Source organism: Melanostigma gelatinosum (genome assembly GCF_949748355.1).
Source record: "Melanostigma gelatinosum genome assembly, chromosome: 6".
Lineage (NCBI taxonomy): Eukaryota > Metazoa > Chordata > Actinopteri > Perciformes > Zoarcidae > Melanostigma > Melanostigma gelatinosum.
The window spans coordinates 3,488,693-3,515,932 of record NC_136639.1 but is presented as its reverse complement, the minus strand read 5'-3'; the positions used below and the strand labels follow the sequence as shown (position 1 = coordinate 3,515,932).

Below are 27,240 nucleotides of genomic sequence, written 5' to 3'. Positions count from 1 at the left end.
AAATCAAGATAGTGATGAATTGAACATTACATGTGGTTCGGTTACTAAATCTAAGATGCTGCTCTAAGGCTGTAGGTCTTGTTATGTTAAAGGTAAAACTGGTTGTAATCTTGATTAGAAATAGACATTTAAACCCTTATTTGTCTTCGTCAGGCCGGTATTCTTTCTTGATTGTGTTTATCACCATTCTATCTGCTTAAGTTGGGATATGTGTCCTGAATTAATGCTTTGACAAGACATTTTATAACCATTTAATTAAAATGCCAATAAAAGCTTACTTTTGCTCAAGTTAACATGACAACACAGATGATTTCTGGAGATAGACTACCCACCCCCTCAAAGGTGGACCAGTGGAGACCTGTGTGATTTGCTCCACTGACAGTGAACATGTTATTTATTCTATCCTCTGTCATTTCAATGAGCTCATTCCAGTTGTATCATTTAAAGAGCCTGGCACCTCGCCCATGCATCTCCAAATTACACATAAAACAGCTCTTAACTTAATAAAGTCTACAATTTTAGATTAGCCTTGGTATTTATTGCTTTCATGTTGCTATGAATAAATAAATAAATACATAAAATGAATCTGTGTATTTGCATGTGTAGACTTTGTGTTTGGATTTACACAACCTGTTTACATTCATGCCATTGTGTTTAGTTTATGCACTTTATTTGTTTTGTTTGTTTGCACTCTATATATTTGCACTGTAAATATATTGTACAAATACCTATGTATATATAACAAATATATAATACAATATAATACAATGTAATTATGTAATATCATATTATATAATAATGTGTAGGTGTATGTGGACGTAGCCTATATAACCGATATCTGTGACTGTGTTTGTATATGCTCATGTATATATATTTACCTCATTGTTTATTATGTAAAGCACTATGAACTGCTTTAGTTACTTTCAAATGTTTTAAAAATAAGATCTGTCAGCGAGATGATTTATTTTTTATTTTCAGTTAAAGCTAACCTGACCGGGGCTAACAGGCTTTAATGAGAGCCATCCGTCCCACCCAGGATTAGATAATCCAGTCTGGGACCAGAACTGTGAGCTCAGGATGACGCGCCGCTCCGGCCCAACCCATCCTGCGATGCACCGCCGCGGTCTGCACGGACGAAGCACCAGCAGCCCGGTTCATCAACAGCTCCGTATGCTTTGCACCGAAAACAGACCGACTGTCGACCCACTGCTGCAAGGTGAGCGTTTTACATTTGAGGATGAAAAAATACTCCATTTGGGCAGCATGCGTCGGAGGCTGAAAAAAAGAAAAAGCCCGATGCCTCGGTCGGTGTTAACGGGAAAGACACCGCCTTATTACGCGCATTACACTCTCCTAATGACATGGCGTCTTTAAACAGGATGTCGTTACGCGTCTTAAAGAACAGAAGCGGCGATCTCAGTTGGTGGTGTTGTTTTGTATCGCAGTGGCACAAAGGCGGCGTATCAGCGGATGATAACGGATAAACACATCAACGGTGTTTCATCGTTTTGTACGCGGGGGTAAAGGCCCTCGAGGCTGGATTAAAATACACAGTGAGTCGGTAGAATCGGTCTTTAATTCGTTGGTGGTAAACTGAACTGGTTCATCGCTGTCACATTAGCGGCCTGCGCCCCAATGTTATCACCGTTATTGACCTATTACTGGAAACAACAGCGGGGACAAAGCCACCGTTAGCGTTGACCGAATAAGAGGTGTGACTTCCGCTTACAGTTAGCAAAATAAAAGCTCTCGGTGTCGTTGGGAAACGATTTGAAATCACAGTGGAGGGGTTGCAAAAAGACAACAATATAAATCCTAAAATACACACATATGAAGCAGTAAATTCAAAAAGTGGATAGTTGGGAAGTATTTAAGAATATCTAATAATGCAGTATCAGCATAAGTATCAAATACATTTTAAAAAGTGAGACTCAAGAGCAAGGTAAAGCATAAAAAGTAGAATAACATGATGCATGCAGTTAACAGGGTCGTTTTATGTAGAAAATATAACAAATATTTGTACATACAAAGAGTGAGATGCTAATAAAAAAAGGCTTGTTGTTACTTGTTATTAAAACATCTGGTTCAGTTTGTGGTATCTATTTGTAGCCATATATTCACTCCAGACATTAGTTGATTTGACTATTTTATTGTTATTGTCGGTGATACAAGCCTTTGTTTTCCAGCACACACTCCAGGCTTTTATTCTGAAGGCAGACTGGCTGTCCTTCCTGCTGTATTGTGATCGATATTTGCAGGCTGGTGTTGTGAGGTGCATTTCATGCAATATGACATAAACAGCAATATTACCTTCGTGTCCTGTGTACAGCATTAACCTGCCAGTTTATCTACTTAGATGCATTTATATGAAATAAAGTAAATCATCAGAGTCATCATGTGCTTCCATGCAGTGGTGATTCTTCACTGACACATTTTGTATATATGGTGATGTGTTTGCGTAGAATAATGCAAATGCATTTCACGCATTCCCAGAGCTCAAGTTGTCTTCTTTAAAACCCAGTGTAGCAACTCATCACACCTGCGATAGGAACCAGTGAATGCAGGGCTCAACAGTAGAAGTTGCCAGGTTGCAATTCACAGTCACTTTGAGAAATTGGCGACCAATTCTTGTGCTTTGGTTGCCATCAGTGGCAACTACTTTTTAACATAGAAAACGTACGGACAGCAAACAGCAAAAGGTTTTCCCCGAAATAAATACATAAATATTGCTGTTACGGTCAGAACCGTAACACGACAACGTTGCTCGTCTTCATGTCTTAATTACTCAAAATATAATGTTACTAAAAATGGCAATCATATGTTTTAGTTTTGGCAACTAAACACTGTTGCTAGAGTCGAGCCGTGGAATGCATTCATGCTTGAGAAATGACTTGAACATACAGCTGTTGCCTCTCTTCATAGTGAATGTCATTTCCAGCAGCATTATCCGAGCACAGCTTGAACCACCTCCATGTTTTCACTCTTCTATGTCCTCGAATGAGATCAGAGCTGGATCCGTCTGCGTCGCCAGCCAGTGTGAGAAGGGAACCTGTGGGTATCCAGCTTCATCGTCGTGACATTACAAGTTTAAAGCCTCGCCGCCTGCCGCCGTGCACATGTTTTTAAACCCACAGCTGGTTCGACGTGTCAGGCGGCGTTGTGCCTGTTGTCAGCGCTCGGCTGCTCCTCCCGATCTTGGAATGTGTTTCTCTGAATGTGTTATCTAACGGAGGCCGGATGTGCATCGGTTCTCTCTGTTTGCATGCGTGTGTTTGATATGCACGAGTATACCTGTGATGTGTAAAAACACCGTACGACAGATATCATGCAGTTCCTACTGTCTGTTGTCTAGTTTCCCCAATAGACCGCTTCAACACTCTTTTGTTATCAGTGGAAAGCAGCGTCGCCTGAATGCTTTGCTTGGCTTGTTTTGAAGGCTGTTCAATGTTGAAGGATTATATTTCGTTATTATTTTTGAGAACTTTTCAAGCCGTGCCAACATCCCCAAAGCCATTATTATTGACTGAACTCTATTATTGAGGTACTTCAAACAAAGCCACAAGAAAAAAACAAGCGTGCTGCACAACTTGTGCTTGTGTAACTCAGAGCATCGTATTCCCACTGATGCAACCAATGCTCTAACTCTCTGCAGCCATGACATTTAGAAAAGTCTCTTCCTAAATCATGTTTACCAAATATTATTTATTTGCAGGTCAAAATGTTTATATCGGGGGGGGAAAAGCCACATTTATTTTAATGGTAGTTTATGACAATTGCTGTATGAAATCCATTGTGTTTCAAGGTGAGTCTGTGAGAACAGTGTTGCTGGTTCAACTCCTTTGTAAATAGCTTTGAGTTTCCCTTAAGCAAGGCATTTATCCTCCACCAGCTCATGTGTTTAAACAAGACTCCTCTCTGTTGCAGAAACTTGTGGTGACTGTGAAAAACATAAATCATAGACAGACTTTAAATATAACTTGTTTGACAGTGCAGTGGAATCAAAGGAGTGGTCTTTGCAGACTCTTGAACCTTGTGTCAACCACCTAAAGAAACCACTGGTATTAGTCACACTGCAGTGTGACTTCTCAGCCAGCTGAGACATGTAAACCCTCTGCAGGCCTGTGATGGTTTGGCCTGGACATGAACCACCTTGTGACGTTGACACATTTCTGTCACGGGTTTGTGAAAGTATTGTCGAGGTTTTTAGGAGTTCCTCAGGGAGCCGTTCAGGGTCCTTTTCTGTTTCCAATCAGAGGAAAGTCCAGTGTCACTCGGACTATAATTAAAGCATAAAAATGATGCTTACTAATGCATACTGTAGTCCAACTCTGCACACAGTACTTTTACTTTTAATAAGCACACATTTTGTGGGTAAACTTCTGTTGATTTCTTGTTGGTTGTAATAGAGTTCTCTAGTCAAAGTGAAAGGACATTAGACGTTCAGCTTTATGAAAACATCACCACTGTACTACTGCTTTTCCTATTTAAATGCATTGTGCTGCTCATACATGTCATGAGAGTATTTTTACTTCGTGGTATCTTGAATATTTCCTCCTCTGCTGGCTTTGTGATTCTGAGTCACAGTGCATGACCATAATTTATGTGTCTGAAAGTAAAATATGTACATGGTGGATGTAACAGCTGTCCTTTTTGGGGCTTTTGAGTCACACACATTGGCACACAGTTCTTGCCCTCTGGCTTGTTGTGGTAGTTCTGTTTCTTTTATGGCTCTCTGACTGCAATGCCTCACTGATTTAAAGGCACCCAGAGTGAGGTGTGTGTGTGTGTGTGTGTGTGTGTGTTGCGTTGCTGCAGCACATGAATGTTGCCCGGGCCTGCTCCGTATTTCGGGCTCATTTGTCTGACTGAAGGAGCACTGAGAGCTGCCGGGACACCATCAACACACTGTGGACGTTCTCACCGTGCTGGTGGCTGGAATTGAACAGTCTGGTGATTACATCATGGCTGGTGGTTTAACTGCTGAATCAGGGTCGAAATATGGAGGGAGACTCAGAGGCAACAACTTTTGCCGGCAAGTACAACAAATGTGCTAAAGTTCAGAACAAATTTCAATATTGTGATTATAGTTAAGTGGCATAGAAATACAAATCCCTCAAGCTGCACTGGATGCATCACTGCTTCCTCATTATTTGGCTCCACGGAATCTGCTTCTCTGCTGCCTTTGCAGTTCCACAGTTACTGGCAGAAACGTTCAGCTTGATGGAGAGATTAGTGCTCTGCTCAGAAAGGAGTACAGGCAGGACTCACCCAGTCATACGTTCAGACGTTCAAACTTGTCGATTATTGCAGCTTTTATTCATTTTATAAAATTGGTTTAACAACTTTAAAGATGTCCTCTAGTGTGATGATGATTTCCAATATTTTCAGACATTTTGTAGCTTCAATGACTCACCTTTTGATTGGGGGGAATAGTCAACAGTTTATGAAAATCACTATTAATTGCAGCCCTGATGGCATTTTATTGGGTACGCTGGTCCCAGCGCCTTTCTACTGTGCGTGTTGGCCAAACGGATCGGAGCCGCCATGACTGTTACTATTAGACCTGTGTGTGTTAAACAAGTCAAAATCCCAAATGACGATATTTATTATTGAAGGTTTGTGATTGTTGTTGTTACACATACAGTTTACAGAGTTTTGTACGGTGGCCGATGAGGGCAATGTGCTGCATCAGAAACCATGGCCATTCAAAAACACGTACACACCGGCAACAACGGAAACGTGTTGCCGGTGGAAACAAAAGTACAAATACATGAAAAGCAAACACCAACCACAGTTGTGAACCACAGTTAAAGACGTTGAACATAAGTTGAATTACTTCAATCGATATCATGATATTGTTTCCCGTGTCAACCACTGTTTTCTCTTCTTAAATTACGATAAATCTCTCGTTAAAATGAACTAATTACGGCCGACAAACTTCACAGCCCAGCAAAAGCTCAGAGTCCAGACAAGCTGATGCACCATGACATAGGGCGGTGTGTTCAGATTCAATAGATTCACCATATGGCCAATACATCACAAATAAGACTCATTTTAAGTTGGTAAACATCTAGAATGCCCGCCTGAAATCATTTGTGGGTCAAACCAAGCCTGTGACCAGAAGGTTGTTGGGTCAACACTCTCCTCTGCTTCCTGTGTAAACAGTCAAATCAGCAGTTATTGAGCAAGGCATTCGGCCTCCTTATTGCTCTTGTGGTTCCATTGAGATGCCTCTCTCTGTTGGAAGTAGACATGCGGTGGTACCGAGTGTCGGCTCTAGCAGGGTATTTCCAGAGTGACCCTCAAAGGGATTGGGCTGAGAAGTGTGCCGGTCACCACCCACCCACACTAACATGCCGTGGGCTTGTGAGGCGATCTGGCTGGAACCTTCTGCAGTCCATCCTGGTTGAGACATATTTGTGCGTGCAGCAGCATGGGAGGGGAGAGATGGAAGGAGGGAGGAAGACGAACAGAGAGGCAGAAGTGGGCTAAGGAGAGGCGAGTAACACTGCAGTGCACACAGTGGATGGAAGACTGGAGGAGAGAGAGAGAGGGGAGCAGGGATTTAGTGCAGCTGAAGGGGGGGATGGGAGAGATGCATGATGGATCGAAAGAAGCCTGTAAAGAGAGGGAGAGATGCTTGGAAATGGACCAGAGAAAGAGGAGAAGAGTGAGAGTCAGCACAGAGAGAGAGAGAGATGCATTACGGCTGGAAGAAGAGAACTGCAGCTTTAGAAACAAGATATTTGCCTCGTGATGTTTTTGTATTAACGCAGTCAGTATTATTTGTGTAAAAGTAAACCTAGATGTGCAGCAGTGTCACACTATTAATCCCGACGTTTAAACCATCTGGAGCTGCAACGAACAACTATTCTAACTGTCATTTTCTCGACTAATATAAGTTCTTCTGGTCTATAAAAAGTTACAAAACAATGAAAAATGTCGATCAGTGTTTCCCAAAGCCCAAGATGAATTTGTAATCAAAATAGTTGGCAATTAATTGAATCGTTGCAGCTCTAGACTCATCGCAATGATTCAGATCAAACCGAAAACGAGCTTGCTTTTAATACCACAACACTGGAGAAAAGGTATAACGCATAATACGACCAGCAAACTTTCTTTTTACAGTCAAATAGAGCTGCAATGATGAGTCAAGTCATTATAGCCAATCGAGATGAAGTGACACGATATTCATTTAAGGAGGGAAAATGAGAGAAACCAGAAAATTCAATTGTTTGATTCTTAAAATGACATCTGTACCATGTAGACCATAATTAATAATCTGCTGCTCACTGCTACAGAATAAAAACGCTTCTTATATCTGCATGTCTTGCAAGAATTCAGCTTATCTGCTCGGGCTGTACTGAATTTTAGAGTTCGATGCATACCGTTAATTCAAAAACCTCAAAAGAAGCTTTGAAGGCTGTTACGCAAGCGTCTGTAAGCTCTTCGAGTTCAAGCAGAGGAGCTGTTGAGGAGGAGAACACCGTCACTAAGCCTGAGAGGAAGCCGGGATCAGGGCCGTGTGTTCATCTTCAGCTCGCTGAGAACACACGGGAGTTCAAGGGATCGACTTTGCGTGTTCACCGCTCACTTCCGCTCTGGAAGAAAAAAAGCATCGGTATCACTAACCGCCAACGCAAACCCCAGAACCTCACGATGTGAAATGCAGCAAAGAGGCCAGTGTAGGAGAGCGATCGATGGTGTAATTCCACTAATGACCCAACATCAGTGTGGTCGGTTACTGATGTTGATAGAGCACTTTTAAAGAAACAGTTTTTTAATAAACTGAATCCCTTTAAGCTGCAGCGAAGATGACTTGTCGCTGGCCCAGACTTTTGACCTGTGAAGGAGGCAAAGGGATCCCAAAAGCATCAACAAGGCTTCACACGTCACCGTATCGACGAGTAGCTGAACGATCAGAGATCTCGCGACACGACATTATCGCGATACTTCGATATTATCACGATACTTTCACAATACTGCAATATTCTGAGTATTGTGATCACATATATTGCGATTTATTACTTTTTTCAACTTCAAATCATGTCCCCAGACCCGGCACCTCTGCTGACCTCACCAGAAAACAACTCGGCACCATCTAGTGGACTGAAAAAGCAATTGATTTGATTTATTTTTTTTTCCTTTTTAAATAGTTTATATAATAAAATATCGAAACTTGGCGTCCGTGCATCGATATAATATCGCCACGCAAAATATCGCGATACTATGATGTATAGATTTTCCCCCCCACCCCGAGTATCCAGAGCCATCTGTGGTGCTTCGAGGCTTTTAGTTGAACGCAGAATAATAAAGACGAACAGAGAGTCGTATACAAAACAGTTGAGATGCTGAATCTCTTTCCGGGCATGCTAGCAGCTAGCTTCAGGGGTGCCAGCGCTGGTCTGTGAGTCGTTTAGTCCGGAGCGATGTGATGGATTACCGTGACATTTGGGTCAGACCTTCACGGCCCCCAGACAACTTTTCATACCGGTGACCGTGGGTCATTTCCTGGTTGTTTTCAATTTTTTCTACACTTTATTCGTCTAGATTTCATTGACACACTGTGTTTTTCCGTGTTAGTTGAAAAAAATATAGCTGCTTGTTAACAAATTGCCATTTGTTGAGCTGCAGGCAGTGATGTGAGACAAGAGAAGGAAACCTTCAAGGTTGTTGAGTTTCAGCGCCCCTCCTCTTTTAGCTCCCCGACTCTTTTTGTCAGGCTTCAGTTGACACTGCTGCGAGAAACCGAATGTGTGCAGCAAACAAAAGCTCTTTTCATTCAGTTAGCGGCTCTACACACACGCACACACACACACACACACACACACACACACACACACACACACACACACTGAGCCTGTTCCTCAACAATCAGACAGCTACAGACGGTCCACTGTTGCAGGAGACAGAGACTCTCTGAACAGAGGATACATGAAAAATGAGTTCAGTGACGGCGATGATGATGATGATGACTATATTTCAATGTGAATCCGGTCCTGACTAGAAACATTTACAAACAAAAAACTAAAAATATGTTTTGCTCTTATCAGAAAGAAAGTGGAGATGCAAGGATGCTTTTAGTTTATTTATCAAAACAGACATAACATAGAGAGGTAGTACGATGTCATTTTGTCAAATGGTATCATTTGATAAATTATGATGAACATTTTAAGCTGGAAATGTTTGTGAATGAAGTTTGGATGAACGTGGGAGTTTGAATGTGAGTTCTGATGGCAGAAATCTCAGGACAAACACATTTGTTCAGTCAACAACATTATGGACGATGCCTTCACACACAGATGTTGTCTTCTTCCCCATTGTCTTCTACAACGAGTCACACGATTGCATTCACTGAACACCAGTCCCACAGTGAGCGTGGACCGCATCCATCATGGGTAATTGGCGTCTCCCCGGCTGCGTCGTCTGTCTCGGCCCGGCTGGGGAGTTCCTCCTCTCGGATCCCCTCCTCCCTCCCGGGCTCAGACTTATTCCTGGAAGTTCAGCCCTAATGATATAAGAGAGAGGATGTCCTTTGTTACGGCTTTGGTTTCCCTTTCCCCCCTCAGCGTGTGTGTTAGTTTCATAAATAGCTCAATTTCCCACCTTGCTCTCAGGATGACATACGATAATGTGGGATTTCCAAAAGAACCCTTTAAGGACGTGTTAGTGGAGAAAACTCAACGCTAATTGGCTCTTACGAGAACCCTCGATGAATCCCTAGTTATCAGAGTATTGACATGGAGAGACAACCCTGGTGGCTTTTCTCTCTTCTCCTTTTCTCTTCATGTTCTTTCAACATGTTGCGGATTCTGAGTAATTCTAATTTTATCACTTTTTAGGTGACACGATTAGAAAAGAGCATGTTGAGGTTAACTGTGAATGCTGTATTGTACCTGGTCAGGTGAGGACAACGGAAACCCTCTTTGTGCATGAGCTGAACCTGAAACATGTCGACGCCATTGGTTTACACAAGCATTTACAAGTTGCATCAAATCCAGAAATAGTATCAAAAAGTGTCAAAGCTAAGTCTGAAGGCATTCATGTGTCCGTTTCTCCTTGGTTGCCATGAGTACTTCATTGTGTTTATCACACATTCATCATTTTTCCTCCCTGGATTGTTTTTGGTTGTTTTTTTGTCTCTCATGTCGTGTCTCCCGCAGCATGCCTCCCCCTGATTGGCTCAGGGTTTCTGATGTTGCGTGGGAAATTGAATTTGATTGGCCCGGCTCTGCTCCTTTGTTCTCGTTAACCCGTTATCCGATCTGATCCGCTGTAATCTGGTAATGACACAGATCTCAGAGCTGTTATTGTTGGCTTAAAGGGGAGAAGGATAGTTTTGACCTGTACTCTCTGCTGAGGATCTCAGCAACATCATCTTTAAACTTCTTCTTTCTTTGACTTTTATCAATCATGCAGCGAGATGTGGTAATGAGTGCAACTTGTATTTGTGTGTATTTGTGCCCTATGGTCAGATAATTTGCATAAATTCCTGCTAGTTTATTTGCATGTTTCAGCATGAAAAGCCCCCTGTATATAAAGCTGTGTGTGGACGGTTCCTCTGGCTGTGGTGTTCAGAACAAGGGCGCATAATGGCCGAGTCTATTCAATGGTCCCATTCACAAGTTCCTCTGTTTCACTTTCCGTGTGTGTACTTGAATACTTGAGTCGTCTGGCAGCCAAAATGCATCTGTGTAAAGAAGTGCATTGAGTCCAGCACCACCACAGCATGCTAAGCAGCCGTGTGTATGAATGTATGACATCATGCATCGGGAGAACGTTTCCTGTAAAGTGACACATTTCTGAGGTCATTTTTTTTTGCTACTTGGACTTTTAATTAAGGAATGCCAGACCTGCAAAAGCTATTAAATCTGATCAGGGTCATCTTTGTATATTTAAATTAAGCGGTGGAGGACGTAATGTGATTACCTTTATTAGCACAGGTCAGAGGTGTCAACTCCTATCTGGAAATGTTCTTCCAGATAGGATTATTAAATTATTATTATTATTATTATTAACAACTATTAAATTAATTGCCAACTATTTTGATCGTTTATTTATCAGTTTGAGTCATTTTTTAAGGAAAACAAAAGTAAAAGTTCTCTGATTCCAGCTTCTTAAATGTGAATATTTTTTGGTTTCTTTACTCTTCTATGACAGTAAACTGAATATCTTTGAGTTGTGGACAAAAACATTTGGATGTCTTCTTGCGTTTGGAAAACACTTCTCTGACATTTTAAAGATCAAACAACTTATCGATAAATTGAGAAAGTAATCGACAGATCAATAGAAGATAAAAATAATTGTTGGTTGCAGCCCTAGACTTGTGGTACCAGCGAAGACAGAGAAGACAGAGAATATATATATATATATATATATAGCCGTCTTAAGGGGGGGCAGGGGACGTTTAGTGGGAGATAGCAGGTCAACAGTACATGTAGATGCCACATAATAGTGGTGCACATCATCTGGAAGCCGGAAACCTGGAGATTATTTTGAGATGCAGCAGTGTGTGTCAAGTTGTTCTTGTCTTAAATCAGAGATAAGAATTCATAAATCAATTAAAATAAATTGTACGGCCTTAAAACGTTATGACTGATGTATATGACGGCTATTTGCATGCTCGCTTATGTCTCATTATTCTATTTGTGACACAGATCTGGTGCTAAATTTAAACTATTTTTTACCACTGGAGAATTGATAAAAATTATGAAAAATCCCTCCAAAATACCACATTAACTGTAAAAAAAACAAGTATAAATAACTCCACGAGCATGAGATGGAAGTTATTTGTTTACTCCATTTCATTCTTATGTTGACATCTAAAACCACGACATATCACACCTTTAACTTTGCAGAATAAAGCTTCATCAGTATTTCGACATTTTTTCACTTTAACTGAACCAATAATTTGAGGAAAAATATGTGAATTGTAGGTTTTATTTTATTCTTATTTTCATTTAAGGTGCGACAGATGATGGTGACGGAAATTGTTGCTGTACTCCGCGTGTGTGTGTCATTGATAGGGTGTTATATGCGGATCGGGATGAGATCATAGCCCTGTTTAAGAGTCAGCTGCTTGGTGGGTGTGTGTGTGTGTGTGTGCGTGTGCGTGTGTGTGTGTGGATGACTCACCCTGCACATCACTGCACAGATGAGACTAAGGATGTAGTTCTGTACTGTTACTGTCGCTACTTTAGATAAGAAGCTTATTTTGGGCAACTTGACTTCAATATTTCCTGTCAAAATATTAAACACAAAAAAATGAATCAATGAGGCACAAAACAATGTGATGACAATGAGGAATATAATATAAAATCCATGTTTATTAGTCTCAACTGAGGTTAAAACATGAGAATATTGGGCATGAGGAAATTACCTAATGTAGTCTTACTGATCGCTGTATTTCCTGGACTCTCTATGATTCACGACCATGTGGCCTCCACCCTTTGGTTCCTGTATTTGCCCATAACGTCTCTCCTCTTTCTGCCTCTCTGTATTTTCCAGATGTACCACTCTGACCACGGTGTTGACTTCCATGACCTCTCCTTCCAAATCCCTGGCAGCCCTGCAGAGCTGGGCCCGGCACACAGAGAGTGAACTCAACTCCCCACAAACCACATCATCCACCTCCTCCCGTCACCCACACAGGGCCTCCCTCTACTCCATCCCTCCCTCCGGATCATGGACAGCCCTCCTAAGCTGTCAGGCGAGACCCTGATCGTGCATCACATCCCCCTGGTGCACTGCCAGGTGTCCGGCGTGCGGCAGGGTGGCTGCGGGATCTCGCTGAAGAGGGGCAACCAGTTCATCCCACCGGAGAACCTGGGCTTGAGTCGCACCACGTCACTCCCCGAGAGAGACGTCCTTCAGAGAGAGGCTCTGCTCTACAGCAGCCTGATCCAGACCTCCAGCGGCTCCTGGACCTCCACAAAAGGGGGGAGGAGAGAGAGGAAGGTCGGCGGGAGGGGAGGCAGCACGGCAAGTGACGACTCATCGTTTACCTCGAGCAATTCAGAGGACCAGCTGATTACTGCTCACACGTTGCCCAGAGCCAAACCGAGGAACAGGAATCCGCTGCGTCATAATCCATTCCTGCTGAATACCGAGGACGAGGATGAAGAAGAAGAAGAGGAGGAGGAGGATGGCGACAACCTCAGTGGTTACCTTGAGGACTCCTCTTTTCACCTCCACAGTGACACTAACTCCGCCCTCAACGACGGGATGGCTCCTTTCCACTTACACGACCTTGGCTTTGCCTCTGAGCCCTTCCTTCTGCACCGGTCGGTGGGCGGGAGCCGTCGGGAGTCCCTGAGGGCGGCGGCCTCCAATCTCTCCGCCCACCTGGAGGACCTGGACATCCTGGGGCTGGACAGCCAGCTGCGCCTCGGCAGCAGCGGCTCCAACATGTCCATGGACTGCGGCGAGCAGGACTGGGGCGATGACGACGGAGAAGACGAGGACCACCCCATGAGGTGCGGGCGAAGCTCCTCCAGCTGCTGCACGCAGCACTGCTCCTGCTGCGCGCTCTCCCAGAACTACCCGCAGCACTTCCCCGAAGCCTTCTCGGAGCCCTTCTCGGAGTGCCAGCAGGGCTACGGCAGCGACTCCTCTTGCAACAGCTCGGACGGCGTGCTGGTGAACTTCAGCGCCATTTACAACAAGATGAACAACAGTATACCGGAGAAGCCACCGGCCTCCGGGCACACCAACCTCAACAGCTCCACCGACCACTCCCGCACCTCGTCTGTTTCTGATCCACCGGGAAACAAGCGAGACTCCACAGGAGGGGCTTTCTATCTGGACCTTCACACCTCCCCGACTGAACCTCCCCTATCGCAGCAACAGCCCTCCTGCCTCGGCAGCGCCTTCCCTCTCATCCGTGAGCCGCACCTGTCCACCTCCTCCACCTGCTCGTGCGCCGTGGAGCACCAGGGGGCTCTCGACCTCGACGCCAACTGCAACTCCTACCACCCTCCGCACTCTGGGTCGTCCGGAGACCTCGCTTCCTGTCTGCAGAGTGAAGCCCGCCTGGTCATCGCCACCCAGAACTACTACAAGCTGGTCACCTGCGACCTGTCGTCCCAGTCGTCCCCGAGCCCCGCGGGCTCCTCGGTCAACAGCTGCTCCGACGAGCACAGCAAAGGCAGCCCTACCCCGACCCAGCCCAACGAGTACTTCCTGTTCAGGCAGAGAGCTGGTGAGGAGGGTGTGGAGGAAGAGGACGAAGATGGAGAGTCGTCTAGGGTGAGTGGAGAATCCTACCTCACCAGTTTTAACAATTTAATATCAATTCAACAGGATATTCAATGGGGTCCACAGTGGGATGTTCACAAACTGGGTAATGTTATGTGTACCACACTTAGTTAATTTACTGTAGTTATGGCATAAATATGGGCAATATGGGCAAATATGGGCCGATAGCGGTCAACGAGGCAAATATGGGCCGATAGCGGTCAACGAGGCAAATATGGGCCGATACCGATGAGTAATCTGACCTCCAAACCATGGCTAGTAATCTGTTTTATCTGATGAACTGAACGAGAAAATCTGACTGTCTGTTCCTTATCCCTCCTCATTCAGCGAGATGATGGTGGTGGTAATGATGAGGATGACGAAGAGGACGAGGCGGACGAGAAGAAGAACCAGCAGGTGGCCGTTGGAGCCGACGGTGCTCCTGCTGCGATTGAAGGCCAGGTCTATGTCAACGTCTCCCCTCCCGTGGTCGTTCGCGGTGCGATCGGAGCCTCCTCGGGAAGCCGCCCCCGCTCTCGCAGCTACGACCGCAACCTGGACAAGTCTCCGCCCCCCCGGCTCGGATCTCTGGAGCGCATGTTGAGCTGCCCCGTCCGGCTCAGCGAGGGCGCCGCCCCGACGCCGCCCCCTCCTCCGCGAGTCACCTCCTTCGCGGAGATCGCGAGGAGCAAGCGGAGAAACGGAGGCTCGGGGGGTTCGCCGTCGCAGAAAGCAGCTGCAGACGCGTTCTCCTCCACTTACTCCACCCACTCCCACTCCTCTCTGGAGTTCTCTCCGATCCTGGAGCAGCGTTCGGAGATCGACTGTCAGAGCCTGTCGCCTGTACCCTTCACCAGATGTTACAGTCAAGGCAGCGCGGAGCGACACCTGGAGGGGGCGAGGGAGACCCGGGCCAGGGCCGAAGGTACGTCACCGCTCACTAGATGTATTTACTCGTTGCTTTATTTAACAGGGACATTGCACAGCGATAAATAACGCTTTAGACAGTTGTCTAAGGTGTTCCGGGCATCAGCAACATTAGCATTAAGTCATATATTAACTATTTTTTTACTCTTCTTTGGTCTCCATCAACTCCTGAGGAAAAAGACTGTCTTTTAAAGGCTGCTCAGTTTAAGCTCATCAGTGCTTGAGAGGAGAAACGGAAGTTTAGGAAAGCAGGCAAACGATTTAAATCATCTCCATCTCAGCTGATCATTCCAACGCACACCTATTTCCACAGCTAAGTGGTGAAAAGGGTCTGCGAGCGCTGCTTTGTTTCGTGTTTGTATCATCATATCAGACGCGGGCGATGTGAGGCGATGATGTTAGTCCGGGCCTCTAAATGCAGCATGGGGACCAGCAGCAGCTGCCATTGTTTGTGTGTGAGGACGTAATTAATGACTGTTAGCACCGTTGAAATATGCAGAGGAGTCAGTTAGTGGCAGCAGAAGAGCAGTCGGTCATAACAAAGCAAGAAAATGTATTATAATTCTGTGACTCCGTATTGCTGCTTGGTGATTCATGAATGCTGCTTGTCCTGGAAAAAAGGTAAACAGGAAGTGTTTTTGATGTCCAGTTTGTTTGTAATATGTAGAAGTTAGCTGTACAAATACATGGAAGAAGTACAGAATCGTTGAATGTGTTCATCTTAAAATCAAATCCTGGAAGTCGAGTTGTTGAAGCTGAGTCTCAGCTGCCTGCTGTGTGTGTGTGTGTGTGTGTGTGTGTGTGTGTGTGTGTGTGTGTGTGTGTGTGTGTGTGTGTGTGTGTGTGTGTGTGTGTGTGTGTGTGTGTGTGTGTGTGTGTGTGTGTGTGTGTGTGTGTGTGTGTGTCTGGGTAGACGAACACAAACTGGGAGTGCTTGGAATTCCTCTGGAATAAGAGCAGAGAGAGGAATGTCCCAGCTCCAGCTGTCCTCGTTTACACTTTGACACAGGCTGGAGCTCCCAGAATCATCCCAGGAACATTTCAACACAGACAATTCTCTTTTATCTACAATATTTGGACAAATCTGCTTTTGGACAAACCCGATCACCTGAACTGAGCTGCATTATAAATCTGCCCTTTTTCCTTTCACGCCCCAGAAGCATAAAGTTCAATCTCGTCATGACTTCTCCCTTAAAAAGCATCACATAAGAAGTAAGCCATCCTGCCCTCGGGTCACCATTACCAGCCTCCACCAGTAAAGAAACACTCTCCTGCTTCATTTACACTGGATGTGTGCTGTAGGTTGTGGAGTGGTTGTTTTATTCTCTTGACTCTTCCAACCGTGACTCTTCCAACCATGTAGGTCAGCATGCAGGAATATAAGGATGCATTCTTAAGCTGCTTATGGAAAAAAAACAACGTCAACTTAACCCTTTCAACTCCTGCAATTCATTTATTTCATGTTTAACAGTTGCCTCCTGCTGCAGATTGCATTTCTACCCACAGTGCACCAGTTTCAATAGAGCGCCTGCTTTGAGCCGTTCAATGGTGTCTTGTCAGTTGACTGGAGCAGAAACTGATAATGTGGATGACAAAGACATTTGCCTGTAAAACATCCTCTTCAGTTTGTGACACCGTCTTCATTGAGACTGTGATGATTCCAGATCATAACGACTCGCTGTGCAGCGCCTCCGCACATATATTATTCATCAGACTTCAGCTGCTTCATCCGCAGCAAGCAGCTCCCTCGCTAATGATGCCAACGCGAAGCCTCGGCTGCCTGTGACGGATTCATCGAGGGAGCTGAGGAGAACGAGAGGAGGCAGGGAAGACGAAGAAGATGGAAAAGGGAGCGAGGAGAGGTGGGTGTGGAGAGGAAAAGAGAGGAAGAGGGTGGGGGGAAAGAAATGGCAATTAGAGGGATGACGGAGCAAGAGAGTCGGAGAGTGTTTCCATCCTCCACCCCCAGTGTGAGCTAAGGCCTGCTGGGTGTGTGGTGTTCCTCCCTCCTCCCTCCTCCCTTCCTCCCTTCCTCCCTCCTCCGTGGTGTTCCTCCATCAGCTCGACGTCGCCCTCTGTGGCCGAGAGACGCCACTGCACCCGGCTCAGGTGGCACCGGTGGGCCGGCCTTTAGGGCGACAAAACAGCTTGCGCAATGTCTTCGACGTCACGCGCTATCTGTCCTCCACTGCACTGGATCGAGGAACACACACACACACACACACAGTAAAACACACACACACACATTGACTCAGTGGCAGAGAACAAGTGCAGGAAAAAAGGCTTCTCCTCGCCGGTGTCCCTCCTGACGCAGGGCCTTCAGGTTTAGTGTGTGTGTGTGTGTGTGTGTGTGTGTGTGTGTGTGTGTGTGTGTGTGTGTGTGTGTGTGTGTGTGTGTGTGTGTGTGTGTGTGTGTGTGTGTGTGTGTGTGTGTGTGTGTGTGTGTGTGTGTGTGTGTGTGCACATTGGCCTGTCAGCGCAGTGTTGATCTGTGGCATGGTTGTCTGTGATGCAGGCTGTTGTGACTCATGACGGGGCAGTTTTCTGTGTTGGTCTTTGTATTTGTTTTTACCTCCATGTTCATACAGTTAAATTAACAGTTAATGATTTCGTAGTTTATTCACCGGTTCCTACTTTATATCGCTGTAAAGAGTAAATACTGCATTTTGGGAAATTGTGAAGCGGATATTTGTGACCGTTTTCCTGACAATATAAACACGAAGCGATTCATCATTGTTTAGTCATTATTGTATTATTGTATTTCTAATAATCGTATTGTTTTTATTCTTATTATTTATATTATTGATATCGTTATTATTCTTATTATTTTGTTGGTACTTTTTATTAGTATCATCATTATTATTTTAGTATTAGTAGTAGTATTTTTTATCATTATTAGAGTCATAAGAGTAGTATTTTACTGTTGTTATTATTTTACTTTTACCAGTATTATCATTTATTGTTATACTACTATCATGATTATGACTTTACTGATATTGTTATTATTGAATCCTACCTTCAGGAAGGTTTATTTATTTATTTGTCGCTGTCAGATCAAAGGGATCTTTTAAAATGTTACCGCAGAAAAGCTAACCAGTTATTTTTTCTCTCTTCTCTGTCCATGTGACTCCTCCATCTTTTCTCCATCCGCGCCGTCCCTCTTCTTCTCATGCAGGTGGCCTCTCCAGTTCCTCAGACAGCCGCCCGGCGGTGGTCCGCTACAGTAAGGACCAGCGGCCCACCACCCTCCCCATCCAGCCCTTCACCTTCCACCACCAGTTCGCCTCCAAACCCCCGCAGCCCAAGCCTCTGCTGCCCCTGCTCACAGGCTACATCTCTGGGATGCAGGCCCGCTCTGGCTCCGGCTCCGGCTCTGGTTCTGGCTCCGGCTCTGGTTCTGGCTCCGGCTCTGGCTCTGGCTCTGGCTCTGGAGATCCGGTGGGTGAGGACAGTGAAGATGCAGCTGAAAATGTGCTCAGGTACCAGGGGGATCTGGCTGCAGCAGCAGCCCCTCCGCCTGGATCGGTTCGACCCTCGCCTCTCGGGAGCTACTCCCCGGTGCGGCTGCATGAGGCGCCCAGCTCCGGGTCCTGCTCCACCTGCACCCCGAGCCCTCAGCCGCAACACAGCCTCTCCTGCCCGCTTTCGGCGGGCCTCGGCCCCCTGCGCTCCCCACCGACGGGAAAGCAGGGAGGGGGTTCGGTGTCGTTACCGCCAACCACTCTACCTCCATCCCTGGGCGTGAAGAGAGGGACGGTGCCGCCGATGCTGCCGGCGGTGCAGGGCCACTGTTTCCATCATGGAGCTCTGCCCAGTTTACCGGCTCTCCACACTGACTCGCTGAGCCCGCTGGGCTGCGTGGAGTCTGGAAAACACGTGGAGGGAAGCACAGCACCTGGAGCCAGAACTCATAATGGTAGGTTCTAAATGTGTGTCCTTTCAGAATTACTCAGAGGATGTTCTCACGAGACAACGCTGCTGCTTTTAAAGAAAACAAAGGTTGAAATCCTAAAATTCAGACATAAAGGATCAGCAACATTGACGTTGAGGTGTTTAGTTGCGTGGCTTATTAAAAACGCAACAAATCAAACTTCAAAACTCTTCAAGCTACTTTTCAAGTTTTGCTTTATTAACACACAAAGTGAAGACTCAGCGAAGACTGAAACGTCTCTGTGTCTGATAAAAGCCAAAATCACAGGCTTGAGTCCATGGAACATTTATGAAAGTCATTTGTTGAATTCAACAAATGACTGAAATACAGCATTTTTACCCATGAATATCACCATGAAAACCAGTGATACTACAAATACATAAATATTGCAATACTTTGATCAGTGGGCCATCGGCTCATTCCCCATCATGTTACCTCATTTCTGCGATGGACAGACATTTATCGAAATCAAAAGATTGCCTCCTTAAAGATGCAAATCAGTCACCATCTTATTTAAGTGTCTTCATCTTTAACCACTTGAACACAGAACACAGATCATGGACTCGTTTCACAAGTTGCAGTGCACTTTTACCACTGGATTTTTCTTTACTGTTTTTCCACCTTTTTCTTTCAACTTTATAACTGCGGCCATCTTTCCTGTTGTGGTCCTCTTTAATCGCTGCACATTTTCTTTCGTGCAACTATCGGCCTCTTTACATCAAAAGTAAACTATGTTACATCAACTTTGTACATGGACGATCAGATAAAAGAATGAAAAACCTCATCTGCACTAGCTAGCTTGGTTGTCCGTTCTGTGTAATTCAGTGTTGCTGAGCTCTTGTACATTCTTACTGTTGTCTCTTTTCTCTTTCTTCTCTCCCTTCATGCATGGACTTGAATCTCCTCCTTCACCTTTTTCCCCCACCTGCCCGTCTTCTTCTTCCTCCTCCTCTTTCCTCCCACATATTCTTTTTGTCCATCTACTCAATAATCCATCCTTTAACCCCCGACCCCTTTGATCACGACCATAACTCCTCCCCCTCAGCGCACCACCTCTCCCCCCAGGCTCTCAAGTGGAGGGAGTACCGCCGTCGAAACCCTCTGGGACTGGAGAGGGCCTCTTCCGCTGGATCGGGCTCCCTCTCTGGTAACCCGGAACCCAGGAGGGGCGGGGGACCGCGACCCGCCAGACGGAACGTGTTCGATTTCCCTTCGGCCCCCTCCGTCCACGCGCTGGGACGCCTCAACGGTGCTCATGATTTCACTGACAGTGTTGGAAGGAATGCAGGATGATGGCGATAGGCTTGAATACTTGGTATTTTCTGTAGTGCTTTGTGAAGGAGTTCGAGGTGCAGAGAAAGAATTCTTAAGGATCCCTAACAACGTCGCGTGCTTTTAAAAAGTGCGGCTGACCGTCTGTGTTTGTGTGTCCCAGCAGCGAGCCAATCCGCTAAGCTGCAGCAGATCTACAGCGACTTCCTGCCGGACTACTTCTCTATGACCGAGAAGCCTCCCGAGGAGTTCTGCCTCTCCCCCGACGCGTCCACCTCCTCCTCCTCCTGCAGCTCCTCCTCACAGAACCACATCTCTGTGGACCTGACGCAGAAGAGAGGTGAGGATCTGATCGACGGTGACAGCGAGATGTCCCTGAGTATTAGACGGCCACGTGACTAAATGTCAACTGTTGTCGTGTTTCTTGGAGCTCATTGCGTTCGTTCGCTGCTGTCTCTGAGTTTTGATGCAGCTTCTCTTTGACCGTGTCAACTTTTCCAGGATCCTTTTTAGGAACTCAGGGAACTTAATAACTTTATTATGGGAAATTTAGTACGGAAAACTAGTTCCAATTTTAGTCCCTGCTTCAAAAAAGGTTCTGAGTTTGACAGTACTGAACTCGACTGACTGTTCAAACACAAGCTTCTATATTGGAGCACTGTCGGCGAGACCTGGTTGTAGATATTATCAGATTTATTTTGTAATATAATTGATATTTAAACAACGGCATGGACTTTCATGGAAGTCAAAAATAGATAGCTGGAGATGTAATGAAACGCATCTCATCACATCATCTCGCGTTGTGTCTCTGAGGCGGCTCTACTCAGCGGAGGGAGTTGCTCGGTTGTACTACGCTGCACTACAAGGATTCTTAGAATCGTGCAGCGTTGAGAGGCAGAACACGGAGGGAAGTGATGTCTTTGAAAGGTGCTTGGTTGATTGCGTGCAGCGTAATGTCTTAGGGAGACATCGATTCAAATTTAGAAAGTGTACAATATATCGCTATTTCCTCCGGGACCGAGTTCGTGCAAGGCGTACACTATAAAACGCAGATCGGCAGAGATCTTTTCCAGACGTGGTTTGTGTGCGAGTAATTGCAGAATTGCGGCAGTGTATGGTTGATTGCGTGCAGCGTAATGTCTCAGAGAGACATCGATTATTGTTTCAATGTATAGATATCCAAATAATGGATTTAGTAGAATATTTCAAAGAGAAGATGCTTGTATCAAGTGACATTCACTGCAAAGACACTGTTTACTTGTAAAAGGACAATCAAGGAACTCTTTATTCTTTCCTCCTTGACCTCCTTCAGGTTTGGTGAAAGCCGTGAACACAGCAGTGGATCTGATCGTGGCACACTTCGGCACCAGTCGGGACTCAGACGTGAAGGTGGGAGTTTTTGGTTTGATGACTACGATTGAAATGATTGGACGGGCTTATCATGCTCCTGACAGCTGATTCTTTTCTCGATTGCTGTCAGAATTTAAACAAATCGAATGTTTCTAAAATACAACAGCCGTCCTGGCTTTAGGTTGACAGCACACGCACCATGGAACCACCACAAACATTTCTGAGGAATTGAATTGGTCTCTTGTGAGTCTTCCCTTCATCGACAGCTTCTATCAGGAAACTGAATTTCTGTCACATGATGTGTTCATCTGCTCAGAGCCGATGAGACTGAAAAGAAAAGGGCAGCAGCCTATCACCAGTCATTCATTGATTGAAGACTTGAGCAAACAGATGTTGTGTTTACTTTCTCTTTCTTGTCGATGACTGTACACTCACATAACATTGTACTTATCTACACAGACAAACGCCGCTTTGGCAAACAAAAAGGACCAGAAGTTTTCCGTCCTCCTGTACTTTTGATCCCACACCTTGCCTCCCAAATTCCCTGATTAGTTCCACTTTCATTTCCTTTAATGTTTCTCTGCAGGCCAAGCTGGGGAACAGCTGGGTGAGTCCCAACGTGGGCCACCTCATCCTGAAGTACCTGTGCCCGGCCCTGCACGAGGTGCTGCAGGACGGCCTGAAGGCCTACGTGCTGGACCTGATCATCGGACAGCGGCGTTGTCAGCCCTGGAGCCTGGTGGAGGCCTCCACGCAGCTGGGTGAGCACCTCGCGCTGAGGGCAAGTTAGAACGGCTGCAACGATCAGTATCGGCTCCACGCTGAGTGCAGCTTTAAATAACATCAGGACCTGCAGAATCCACAGGAGATCATTATTGTTTTCCATAACCCGCCTGCCTTTAGAAATAAGCCACAACATGGCTGTTTGGTTTGCAGCACAATAAGGTGCTTGTGGGTAACATACAACACCGTGATGATGTTTTTCTTTACGTTTTGTCTCCGTCAGGTCCGTCCACTCGTGTTCTCCACAGCTTGTTCTCAAAGGTGAGCCAGTACTCGGAGCTCACGAGCCACAGCATGAGGCTCAACGCCTTCATCTTCGGCCTGCTCAAGTGAGTCCTTTTCGTTTAATCCTGGTTTTTACTGTCATTGTCAATAATGCTTTTCATCCTGGGGGGGGGGGGGGTCAGGGTCTTTGAAGAGCTGCTCTCGTCTCTACACAGCTTCATAATGAGTTTCTGTCTCTGACTGCAGCTTCACTATTTTAGTTCACGCTCATCGTTTCTTACGTTTCAGCCTAAAATCTTTGGAGTTCTGGTTCAATCACCTCTACACACATGAAGGTGAGACTCAGTTGGTATCATTTATCTTCAGATACCAGATATTTATTTGATGTCCATATGTGCACGTGGTCTTCTTCTGAATCTCGTCGCTTTGTTTTTCTTTCCTCAGACATTGTAGCAGCACACTACAGCCCGTGGGGTTTCCTCCCCCTGTCGCAGGGGGCGTGCCAGCCGCTCCTCGAGGAGCTCCTCCTCCTGCTGCAGCCGCTGTCGCTGCTCCCGTTTGACCTGGACCTGCTGTTCGAACCGCACCTCCTCCAAAAGGGCCAGGAGCATCTCCGCCGCAAGGAGCAGCTCTGCTCTGCAGGCCAGAGCGTCGACCGGTCGACCCGCTCCACCTTCCAGCTCATGAGGGGCTGGAGCACCACCGTGAGCGAGATGGTCAGAGACTCCGGTGCGGCGGCGAGGAGAGAGAGGCCGGGCCTGAGGCGAGAGGGAACGTGGCCGAGGATGGAAGGGGTCGGCTCGAGAGCAGAGGGAGCCGGAGCGAAACCAAGGTTGAGGACCGAGGGGGGGACAACCGAGAGCATGACGGTCGGGACTGTTAGCGGGCCGGCGACGATGGAGGTCGGGTTTGCCAATCTGTGGAAGGAGAGGGGGATGAGCGGGCAGAGAATGAAAGGCGTGGGACAGGAGAGCCAAGGAGACGGTGAGGATGGAGAGGAGAAGGACAGGAGGAAGGAGAAAGAGAAGGATGTGGCGGAGGAGGGGCGTCAGCGGCAGGAGAGACAGGCGGGCTGGTGGTACCAGCTCATGCAGTCCTCCCAGGTTTACATCGACCAATCAGCGGAGGGGTCAAAGTTTGTTAAGACGGAGAAAAGGAGGAGGTCATCGGAGAGACGACAGAAGCAGCTGCCGCCCGCCAGAGAGGGAGTGGTGGAGGGGGCGGAGTCGAGCCAAGAAGGGGAGGGGCATAGAAGCAGGAAAAGCAGCAGCCGCAGCTCCGGCGGGCAGTCAGCCGGATCCAGTGGGAGGCCGTCGTGGATGGGCAGCCCGCCAGACTCTGTCCTCAACCAGGAGAAAGAGGCAAAACCTCCGGAGGGTACAGGGACCGGAGCTCAAGCTGCAGCCCAGGAGGAGAGCCCCTCACAGGGGCAGAGTCTGCGCTGGGGCAGGCTCTTTGGATCCAGCGTCGGATCTCCTTCCAGAGTGGAGGCAGCTGAACAGAAAGCAAAAGCTCAGAAGACCAGGTGAGTGTAAAAGAAAAGAGTCTGGTGATCTTCAATCGTCAACAAATCTCGTAAAAAAACAAAACCAACAATGAACTAATCTACTAACAAGCATCGTGTGTGAATCCAAAGCCTGCAAAGTTATCCAACAACGATTAAAGTTGTTGGATAACTTTTTGAGTGAAAAACTGCCCAGCTGTTTTCAGGAATCACTTGAGCTTTTTTTCTAAATTAAACTACGTGTTTGAGCTGTTTTTACAGATTCACTTCTTCAGTAGGAACCAGGCGGCAACCTCCAGACAGAAAAAGTGAAGCCGATGCAGAAGTGTCTTAAAGCTGCATTCTCTCTAATGTCCACCAGGGGGCGACTCCTCTGGTTGTATAGAAGTCTATAGAAAATTACTCTACTTCTCTCTTGATTTATTCCCTCAGTAAACATTGTAAACATGAGTTTATGTCTCAATCTCTAGTTTCAAGTCTTCTTCAATCCAGCATGATGTTCATTTAGTACATTATGGTCCATTTAGAGTCACACAGACCATAAAGCAGGGGATGCTTTAGGGCGGGGCTTACAGTGATTGACAGGTCGCTACCACGGCGTTGTCCAGTCTGGAAATTGTCCGTGTTTTCGTTTTACAACTTTAACCTTTTCACAGTGTTTACACTTCGTGAAAGCCTAAAAATGTCTTGAACTGAGCGCTCAAAACCGTGTTCCACATTATCTTCAATTAAGAGCCGGACTAACACATTGTGAGTATGTGTCTTTTCATGGGATTGGTTGCTGATAATAAGAGATAAAGCTGTTTTGAAAATGTCCCTTTCCTGTGTCCACATTGTGTCTTTCTCTCCCAGGCCACCGTCAGGTTGGCTCTCTCTGGACCGGTCCGTTCTTGACCTCGTAGCTCAGACATTAGGAACAGGGAAGAAGGCGGAGCCTCCAGCAGCGCCCACTCACACCCAAACCCCGCCTCCACCAACGACAACCCAACCAACTGAAGCCAGACAAAAGTCTCCATGGTAACATAGTCATCCAGTTTCATACTTCAGAAGAGAGCTCAAAGAATGGTCCGTCAAATGAGTCTCTAAGAACCAACGAATCCTTCAACGTTAAAGCGATTATTAAAAGGATTATCTTATCTTATTATCAAAATGAGTCACCGTGATTTTCCGTCCGTCCACTAATAGATTTTCTGCGTGTCCTCTGTCGTCCCTTCAGTGAAGTGCGAGCCTTGTGTCACCACATAGCCACCGAGCCCGGCCAGCTGAGCTTCAACAAGGGCGAGGTCCTGCGGGTCCTGAGCCGGGCCGACCCCGACTGGCTGCTGTGCTCGCTGGGCTCCGTCCAGGGCCTGGTTCCCATCGTCTACGTCACCCTCAGAAGCATGGAGGACAGCCAGGACGCCGCTGGACTCGGACAGCGTTGAAGAATCATCGGGAAGGCAAACCGCTGAAACAAAAAGAAACCCAGATAACTGCACATTGGGGATGATTCCCGAAGACAAAAGAACATTGTAGATGATACGAAGATGATGTACAGACACATGCAAGGGAAGCATGCAGGCAGGAACACAAACTCTCACATCTACTTTACATCCAGACCAGTATGCATGCATACATCCAAAAAACCTGGCGCTCGGAAACACTACCACTTCTGTCCACAGGGAGCGCCACAATCAACACAACATTAAAGTTCCTCATAGTAGCTTCAAGTGAACGTAACCCGACCCCCCTCAAGCTCTCATCTCAGGACACGTCACGGCTTTCGTAGAATCGAGTGTCTGCAGTCTGAGCTGTACATCTGATCTGATGGCACATACTGTAAATGTTCGATTAATTTATTGACCGCTTCAGTTAGCGGAGGGAAGAGTCTTAACTGGGCGGCGGCAGAAAAAAACAGGGAAGGATGTCCAATGAAAGCAAAGCGTAGCCGAGGAGACGTGTGGAGGCCGTCCTGAACGTGTCGGGGGTCCAGTCTGGACAACAATGCTCGTTAGTTATATGCATTGAGAGAGAAGTGAATAATCGTATCTATGCCTTAAAGCGCTCCAGGAAAAAAAGGAGAATTTGCCGCGTTGGACACTTTAAGGCGAGTGACCCAATATCTGTCCAGACATTATATTTTGTATGAAGTGTCGAATGTGACATCTTCCCCAGATTCAAAGTGACGAGACGATATAGAGCTGATATTTTGTTGGAGTTCAAACACGTTGAGTGTTGGTATGTTCGTGTCCAGGTGTAGAATGTGGCCTTAGGTTCAAAATGAGATGACGAAGAACTAAAATAAGGCTAATACATCATACCTGGATGTACGAGTGTACACAGATGCCCAATCCAAATACTACTAGTTTTTGAAAAACCTGCATACATGAATATAATTTTACCGCTTAAAGTTTCTTTTGTTCTGCATTATTGTACAGGTTTCTTTTATTTTTCTTTAAATGTATTATTATAAACATTTAAATTCATCGATTTCATTTTCACTGAACTGTAAATATATTTAAATCCTGTAGAGCTACATGTATGAATGTTAATACAGATTTAATCATGCATTTTTATGTTTAACACAGAGAGCAGGTGCATCCTTTAGTTCCAGCCGTGATGAGAGTAACAGGAAAGAGAGGAGGCTGCGGTGGTCTCTCCAGCCAGTTTGCTGTTCATTGACATCCTGTTCAGAGTTCACAGAGGACGCACAGAAACCAACAACGGTCGTAACAAGAGCCAGAGCGGCGTGGAGGCAAGAGACAGAGTCACTTTTCATCTGGCTTCTGATTCGCTGAAATGTGTTGCTTTGAAATGCTCCTCAGAGAGAAGGAGAGAAGTCGCCGCGGTTCCTTCTTTCTCTCTCTCGTCGGTCTTTATCTGCTTTCTCTCTCCTTCGCTGCTGCTGCCTCCTCCTGCCTGTAAATACCTTCAGCTCTTCTCTCTGTCCACGGCTATATGACGTGTACGTATGACAATATCAAACTACTATGGATGTTAAATAACAAAGTGCTCATGTGATCACAAACTCAAA

At 46.0% G+C, this 27,240-nt stretch overlaps 1 protein-coding gene across 2 annotated transcripts; it reads left to right on the top strand.

The window, feature by feature from the left end:
• The first annotated feature begins 1,109 nt into the window (after positions 1 to 1,109).
• Positions 1,110 to 27,240, top strand: rusc2 (RUN and SH3 domain containing 2). Of its 2 annotated transcripts, XM_079270864.1 has the most exons (13): positions 1,110 to 1,216; positions 12,508 to 14,247; positions 14,584 to 15,160; positions 18,338 to 19,078; positions 20,139 to 20,342; positions 20,532 to 20,705; positions 21,678 to 21,754; positions 22,302 to 22,476; positions 22,722 to 22,827; positions 23,012 to 23,058; positions 23,168 to 24,248; positions 25,080 to 25,244; positions 25,444 to 27,240. In XM_079270864.1, the coding sequence occupies exons 2-13, from the start codon at positions 12,685 to 12,687 to the stop codon at positions 25,649 to 25,651; spliced, it is 5,118 nt and encodes a 1,705-aa protein (XP_079126990.1). In that variant the 5' UTR covers positions 1,110 to 1,216; positions 12,508 to 12,684; the 3' UTR covers positions 25,652 to 27,240. The 2 variants fall into 2 exon arrangements, with proteins under 2 accessions (XP_079126990.1, XP_079126991.1); XM_079270865.1 differs by lacking the exon at positions 20,139 to 20,342.

Coding starts and splice junctions, on each gene's coding strand:
- rusc2 (XM_079270864.1), top strand. CDS start 12,685: ATGGACAGCCCTCCTAAGCTGTCAGGCGAGACCCTGATCGTGCATCAC. Junction 19,079..20,138: donor TGGAGCCAGAACTCATAATG/GTAGGTTCTAAA, acceptor CCTCCCCCTCAG/CGCACCACCTCTCCCCCCAG. Junction 20,343..20,531: donor CGCGCTGGGACGCCTCAACG/GTGCTCATGATT, acceptor GTGTCCCAGCAG/CGAGCCAATCCGCTAAGCTG.